General features: G+C 39.9%; 1 protein-coding gene across 1 annotated transcript; it reads left to right on the plus strand. All coding sequences in view use genetic code 11, as the record gives it.

Moving 5' to 3' along the window:
• Positions 1-596: 596 nt before the first annotated feature.
• Positions 597-1995, plus strand: EGR_01022 (Lysosome-associated membrane glycoprotein; the record flags this gene model as incomplete). The annotated part of the gene is made up of 5 exons (XM_024490271.1): positions 597-621; positions 654-871; positions 949-1195; positions 1351-1521; positions 1853-1995. 5 exons carry the CDS (start codon positions 597-599, stop codon positions 1993-1995), a joined length of 804 nt encoding a protein of 267 aa, XP_024355090.1.
• Positions 1996-8526: the final 6531 nt, after the last annotated feature.

Consider the following 8526-nt stretch of genomic DNA (forward strand, 5'->3'; position numbering starts at 1 on the left):
AGCCCACCCAGCGAGGTACAAGGGGGCTAATTCGAAGTACAAAAGTCGCGCCTCACCAAGACCGAGGGATAAACCACTATCGTATTACATCATATTTATTTGTTTTCTCTAATATTATGCACCTGGGAAATGCTGTCTTTTTTAGAGTCCTTCTCAAATGTCATTAAGGCATATAGGAGGTTTTTTAAATAATCGTATTCCTGCTTGTATTTCACCCATAAAATTGGGGAAGAAATGAATTTCCAGGCATAGAGTTTCTAAAATAAAACCCCAAACTGGCATTGGTACTTTAAACAATTGCCTTTACCTTATACATTGAAATAGTTAAAAGTAAATAAGGACTGCACTTGACAAAGTCCCAAATATTTATATTCTATGACTTCCATACATTCGTGTTTGTGCATGACTGCTAATAGTAGTAAACTTTTTGACAGGGATGCATTGGGACGTGTTTTTTTCTAAATGCGTACTCACTTTTTCCATAGCAATAAAATTACTTAATTCTGTGGTTGTCATTATTAACTATAGTTTTTTGTTTAGTTTAGCTAACTGCAGCCAAAATCGGTGCAGCTGCACTTTTGTGATTTCTCCTAGTGATGTTGGCTGGTCTGGCTTTCGTAGGTTTGTTGATGTTCATTAAATATGCTTCTTAGTTCTCTTGCTTTCGCCACTCGCGCTTGCTGGCACAAACACTACTATCGATGAAATAACCTCAGTAAGACCCACAACAACCATAACGAACACTACAACTACGATTGGGCCCACTACTACCCCATCACCAAATGGAGTGCCCAAATTTGTCCTTTTTTGCAACGATGTGGCTAGTGTTATTATTCAAGCAGGAATGAAACTTTTTGTTCCATACTTCGATGTAAGCATTAAACTTACCTCCTAATCAGTAATGCGCATTAAACGGTCGGATATAGACTGCGCCTTGATCGTTTTTAGGACAAATCTAGTCGAATTAAGTCGCTCTTCATTGATGGAAATGCTGTAGCTGATGTGAGCTGCGGGGATGAGGTCGAGACTATTACGTTTCGGTGGGTCCCGGGTGCTTCTCGGATTCCGTTTAATTTAACAATGATTGTTCAGAAGTTGCCGAGCTCTCCATCCAAGATTGGAGGTTCCTTTATTCGCACCATAGATTTCGACTACTTTGTATCTGAAGATGTTTTCCCTCATGCCAACAAAACGGGTACGAAACGCACTTTTGGCAAATATATCCGTGTTATCCACCTTCCAGTATTTCGTTGCAACTTCGTGAATTTTATATGCTTAGTCTTTATCATCAGATTTGTAGATTGAGCTACTTTAAATTTGGTGGCTTTTCCAGTACTTTTACTTACCTAGGTCCAGTTTCTGTATCCGCTAATGGCTCATTCTTCGAAACTCCTGGGGCAATGGGTTTTACCTGTACTCCTCAGCAAAATATTTCGCTAGCTGAAGGTGTGATTTTTGGTGTGTCCTCTCTTCATTTGGAAACCTTCCGCAACTCAACTTCTGCGGACTTTAGCGAGAAAGGTACTTACTTCAATATCATTTTCTGAATTCACTATTTAAATTGGCATTCTTAACTATAGGTTTATCATCGACAAACTCTTTTATTGGGTTGACTTCATCCTTGCTTTTAAGCGTAAGGAGTACTTTTTGCTCTCCAAGCCCCACATAATAGTTGGATGAAATGCCGGGCATTTTTATATATGCCTTTACTTTTTTGTGCCTTGACTGATTCCTAACTATTCCAACCGAGGTTTTTGGCAATTCTGCAGGCCTTTTGAATACACCCTTTGTGTGTTCCTTTTAAGCTTCTTTCTTTTTGAGTCCAGCTATTTTGCATTCGTTCACATTTCAGCTCTCGATTGCATGGACATTCCGGCACCCAACAAAGTTGTTCCCATCATTGTGGGAGTGTCGGCTGCGATTTTGATTTTACTCGCCATTGTTGTCTTCCTCATTAGTAACCGCCGGCGAGCCCAGGGCTATCAGAGCCTCTAAGTATTGCCTCATCTGGACAATCACCTCTCTCTCTCTCCCTTTTCTTCCTCCTGGCTGATTTTGACACTTCAAACTTTTGTGCCAACTTCATGACATTTAATAGTCGCGACTTTTATACACGCATAGTTGTGCTCAATGTATTTTAAGTAAACTCACTCATTCAGCACTGTGCTGCTGCATTTTATGTTTTCCTCGACTGGAGCTTTTTGCCATTGCAAGAATTCTAGGTTTTGACCTTGCGCTTTGATACTTGTTTTAAAACTAGCAAAAGTGGGGTTTGTGGTACGTATATGGTCCGTATTGAGGAATCGGTCTCCACACCTGCAAGGTGGACTTACTTGAGGTCGTTGATGTTGTCGTGCAATTGTCCTCTAGGGTGTTGCGTCTAACAACCCGTTTTTAAGAGCCCCATTGGTCAAGCGGTGTTATCGAACGGCAACGGTACATTTTGGTGCTCGGGTGGGCTCTGTGTAAACCATTTCAATGGCATCGCAAGGCCCTCTCTTTGACATATCAGGTAACAGCTCTGGGTGCATATTTGACTAGACTACTGCCATCAAGGAACAGTTTGCAGCGTGTGCATTTGGTATACTAGAAAACAAATGAGTCATCGAGTAATTCAAAGCGGATGTTAACAAGACTATGCTTTCCTTTGCAATGACGTCGAGGCAAGCAAGACGGTATTTGCATTGATATCCCGATAGTCTGGACAAACCGTGCAGAAACAGTTGGGAATGGCGTCAAGTGGTTAATGGTTTCGACATTATACCTTTTTACAGTACTTTGTACAAGATGGGAATTTCTTACTTCCAAGTTCCGTTAGCGCTTAAATGTGAAAACAAGTATTTAGTAGTTATTTAAAAGTTAAACATTTTTTTGTCACAATCGTACTCCACGTTAGTCTGGAAGCCAAAGTGATACCATTGAGGGACAAAATAATAAAAAGGCATGTTGATGAAGTGCATGCCTTACTTAAGGAGTCTCAAACAAAACTAAAATTTGACTCCAATTTGTGTGAAAGAGGTCGCTGAATAATCTTGCTGAAGACGGAAGCTAGGAAGCAATCACTACCGTATGTTCATCAAGAGATTGACGAGAGGTGCCCTCATCTGTGGCGCAGTCAGCCATTGCCTTTTCAACCATAATAAATTGTCATTTGACGAAACTTCCCCAACATAATGAATGGACTTTTAGTAATCGTTATCAAACGAGTTCAGTTGTATTGGGTGTAATAAGAACTATAACTCGAATGGATCATCCAGGTGTCTGCGAACGCTTTGATTTGTTCATCCGTAACCAGGTAGGTAAGGCCAGTTCAGTTATTGTGTCATTAAGGGAACCTTGCCTATGCTGATCAAACGTTTTCTTGCTAAGAAAAGGGCGCTAGACTTCCCCCGTTTCCGCGACAGCCAGTACGCGACACCATACATGCCCGGTGGATTGTAAGAAGCTCACATTTCAATTACGCATCTCAATTGACTAGCGGATCAACACGTAAACAGGATTACCTATGAAGAATGATGCTGGTTTGGCCATGGCTGCTTAGGTTGCACTGGCTAGTTTTCATCCTCTTTAACTTGACCTCATGGACGCGCACGCACTTGGAGGTGTAGTTAAACGCATGGAATCCACATCTCCACTGAACGCACCTTAATAATCGGGGCATTGTTTCTCGATTGAAAATCGTCATTGCTGATGCATTGAGTTCTGCAGTTATTCTTACTGCCATATTAAATTAGCAAATGACCTAATGAATTCGTTTGAGCCTGGATTTCGGCTCGAACTCATGATGACTTATAAGAGCCGGAGCTCTAGAGTACATGAATTCAAGTCAACTCGTTGTCCACTCTGTGAAAGGTTAATTCAATGTTTTGGGTGATGGTTAGGTGAAAACATTTGCCACCTGTAGGATATAATGTCCTGCATTATGATAATAGCTCATTGCGTCCTTTTTGTTTTGTATTTCACCGGAAATGAGATTAAAACTGCTAAAATTTAACCGTTGTGCCCAAAATGTACAGCGCTGCACAAATGCAGTACGTGATCATTAGGAAGGTGGGCCATAAATAAAGGCAATATGCAGCCCTACATTGCAGTTCATTAAGTTTGTTATTCCTGGCGCAAACTTTGCACCGAATGTTGTTGATATTTAGGTTCTCAAATTAAAATATATCAACTGGTTTCTTATGTAAGGACAGACTATAAATTTGAAATATAGACTATTTAATGTCTTCCTCCTTCCCCGAAATGCTCATGTTTCAAAGCCTCAAGTGCCTAAAATTCCGCCATTTACGTGGAAGTCCTGCTTCGCTGAGGTTGTATTAATGCTCCAAGTCAAAGAAGGGATCCAAAAAAGTGCCACTGGACGGCAAGAATTCTTCATGCCTTTGTGCGTCAGGGTTTACAGTGTGAACAGTGTGCGCGCAGCGGAACTGTGGCTCGGCCAGTAAATACAGCCATTTTACAGCATAAACAATCAGATGACATAACTTCAAAAACACTACGACTTAAATTTGGTAAACAAGTTCGCCACCCTTGGTGTCTTAAGGATTGACGAAAAAACTCCGAAACTTTGTTTAAGAAAATTCGTAATTTAATATGACTTTCTCGAAGATAACCAATTAAACAGCTTCAATTAAGGTGCCATTTTCTGCACTAGGAATTCCAATTTTCTGCCAAATAAAATAAGGAATGGGTTACTCAACACGATTTATTGCAGCGATAGTGATGGGTCATTCCGTATAGGTAGGAGACAGAGCAAACAAAACTGATAAAGTAATGCATTAGGTATTATGTTTACTGTGTTAACACAAAGAAATGAGACTGACCGTAAGTTTTGGTGGTTAGGCATTACCAAGACGTAAACCAGAGGTGTCACAGTCGTGGTAGTAACGATGACGAAGTAGGCACGCTTGATCGTGTCCACCGAAGACGTCCGTGCAGGAGTCTAAATTACTCGCCCACGCCCTGTTGCTAATTCGGTGCGCGAAATAAACACAAGACGATTCATGGGCAGAGCATTTACCAGTCTCTGCAATCCGTTAACCATTGGGGGCTTGACAGGATTTTGAACCGAGTGCACAATAGCTACATCAAAATTTTCTAGGTGATGATCGTTTTACACGTTTATTTTATGAATGGCATCATTTCCCTAATGCTTAGGCTATCCGCTTAAAATTGGTCCGTGTGCCAAAGTTTTGCTTGCGCAAGAACAACAACGGGGTCATTTTCATGAACCCCACATTGTTACAATGAATTGAACACGCAAAAAAGCTCTTTCAGACACTTCTCGTCGTCAAGCATGATGAAAGATAGAAAAAGAATGCTGAGTTGTTACGGGTGTACAAAACTTTTAGAGAAAAATCGGTGCCCTTCAATCGCCCCTTTAATTCATATCTAATGTATTTAAATTGATAGAAAAGACTTTACTATCGACGATGATGCCGATCATAAGATCGTACAAAATATTTCAAAATTGTGGCTCTTGTAAAAACTTTTCATTCCAAATCTATTGATCCCTCAAGATTTCCAATATAACCTATAATGTCCTATTATTTATGCCTGTTTGAAGAGAGTTTGATCCATCTATATTTTACATATTCTACATACATCCTCAATAAGAATATAAACTGCAGTTCCACTTTTTATTAATTGCCGTTCCTTGGCAAACGCCACGCGTCTCTAAACCCTGCGCTATGCTGTAAAATTTGTTTAATAGCCAGCTTGCAGCATGTGGCGCGCGCGATCTCCACACGAGGTGCGCAGTGTCCCCGTGTTGACACAAAGACCACGACGCTGCGGTACAAATGAGCTGGCCTGTTTTGCCACTTCGACACACATTGTGGAAAGGCTTTTTCCAGCGTGGACTTTAGTTTGACACAATCACTTTAATTGCCATGTAAGGCGTGAGAGAGTTTTGGCGTCTTGATTATCAATTAGTCAACCACCTCTACGTGTACCCATGCGTGCTCCATTCATCCGCCACGATCTTCACTTCTTCCAAAATTCTCCCATTTTAATCAAAAATCCACTAGAATCGCTATTAATATCAAAATAAATAATAAAACTGTCATAAGCCATAACTGACAACTAAATGAGTTTTTTTGGATAGGTTAAAGGAACTTCTGATAAACATTTTGACATAAATGTAACAATGTTTATCAAAATCTGTATGAGAGTTTACCATGTTGTTAGGTCTTCGACTGCCCACCAAAAGTGCCATTTCATCTTACATGATTACAATTGTTTCCAAACAAAAAAAACCTTCCCTAGCGCCACTAATTCCAATCCATCATAATGTGGTCCGAAATTATAATGAGTTATTTCAACTGATGTTTGAAAAAGGGACGCGAGAGCTCCCCCCAGATCTAAAATAAACATTACGTGTTGGCGAATGTCCTTAAGGCATTTTCAACATTTCCCAAAAACTGTGGACGCCAATTGCCTGGTTAAATGCCGTCCTTCTGAGTGTCGTATGACAGCACCAATTTTAAATGGATTAACATGTTTTTTTTTTCGTCATAAAATTTCTAACATTTAATGTGCAAGTTGGTGCAAACTGACATTAGAGTAGCAGGAAAACAGAAATGTTGTTTTTCGGTATGTCAAGCAGAATCTCCCCCATTCTCTATTTGGGGATAGTAAAACACTCCCAGACTTTAGTAAATAACCCCAGTCTGACATTTATTTTATTCGCCACTTTTTACATTGACATGTTTTCAAAGATCAAAAATTTATAAACCTCTAGAATTCAGAATTACTTCAGAAGATGTACTAAGGGATGTGAGCTTAGAAGCGAATTTATTAAAGCGAAAGGGGAGGTTTAAAAGGTCAAGAGCAATGATGACGTGAGCAAAGCCATACACCTCCTTTGTGTGGGTTGTAATATAGTGAAGTGATTGTTCAAATTGCTGTTTACGTGGTCCTCCATGTGTCATCTTCGATTCTTCCACTTGTCCCATTCTACAGCTAGGCCTTTTTCAACCATCTGGGATAGGAGAAGGTGCTTTTGAAAATTTTTAGGGGAATTCCTATATTATCACTATAATTTGCTTATCCTGATATTTTAATTACCGTATTCTCTGGCAATATGAACGGTACTTTAGGAGGACACTTTGGAAGTAGAGCTGAAAAGTAAACAATGCTACGTTAGAACCGTGTTAGGTACACCACCAGCATTTGTGCAAGCAATCAGCGAAATGCGGAATCTTTTACAATTTTACCGAGAGTTTCTTCCGGGAAATAGGTTTGAGAGTTAAAAGATTTTATAAAATGGTCGCATATTAGTTCCTAAATGTCGTCCCCTAGATAGATGTTGATTTGAACTTAGATGACTCTTGATCAAAGCATGCTGTCATGCCTAGATTGGATTACTTATTAAGAATAAAGAATTTCTATTGTTTAAAGAATAAGTGCTTTCACGACAAGCTGTTGCATCCTTTCTCTATTGGGGCTCAAGCGTTCTGATGTTACACAAATAGACATTAGTTTTACCAATCCAAACAAGATGTAATCAACCCTAAATCAAAAGCATTATACATCTGTTTCCTTGCTCCAAACTCAAGCAGACATGCCATTGTGCAGCCACTTATCATACGCTAATAGAGAATACGAGTCGCGTGGAGGTAACGCCGGACCTCGATGCAAAACCCGAGCATCACACAAAAGTAAGGTTGGTGGCAAATACGGTAACAAGAAAAATTGGTTTTCTTGCCCTTCAGCCTACTAAATCGTGTGATTTGCTTTTTTTGGCTGACATTTATAGGTGATGGAGTAATAATGCTTAATTGCTTATTGCACCCAAGAGCTCAGGTTTGACACATGCCAAACGAGCGTACCGCAAAACTGTCCTTAACTCAAGTTTAAATTTAGCCACAAAAGCGGAGTAATTGCTATAGAAAGAGAACAAATGGCGGAATTCACATAATTGTAAGGAGAACACATCACTTAAAAGGAAGATTGAATGAGGCGACATGGTGACTAGGAGAGTAGCATGGAATGCAAAGGACAAAAGAAGGGTTTTTCGTCGTTTTATTAGCAGTTCCTTAATGGAACTTGAACCTAGAAGTTTGGCACATCATAGAACCATCACTTTATTGAAAAACCCGTTTAAACTGAAGTTTCGTTTAAGATAACTGCATTTGAATGTTTGCCACTCAGCTGTACAACTGTCAGGGGAAATTTGGTGAGTGCAGTTTCATGCATTTAAATAAATTCATGCTAATTTTTCAGTAATTAGGACTAAACACCACTGGAGACCATCTTGGAGTACTTTACTCGCTGGAAAAATAATCACTTGCAATCCTTGATGCTTTTCCAACTAGACACCAGCTCGCAACTTCAACTGATGAAAACCTTTCTCACTAGAACTGGCCAGCCTAGTCCTAGTCACCCCGTCCCTACCTTACATACGATTGTCTAATGCAAATAAAAGATGATAAACATGACTTGGAGAAGTATGAAGGAAAAGAGGGATGAGGGTGGAACGGCACACCACCCCCATCCTAAATTGTAAATCGCCTCAGTAAACAG

The sequence above is a fragment of the Echinococcus granulosus genome (genome assembly GCF_000524195.1).
Source record: "Echinococcus granulosus chromosome Unknown EG_S00004, whole genome shotgun sequence".
Taxonomy (NCBI): domain Eukaryota; kingdom Metazoa; phylum Platyhelminthes; class Cestoda; order Cyclophyllidea; family Taeniidae; genus Echinococcus; species Echinococcus granulosus.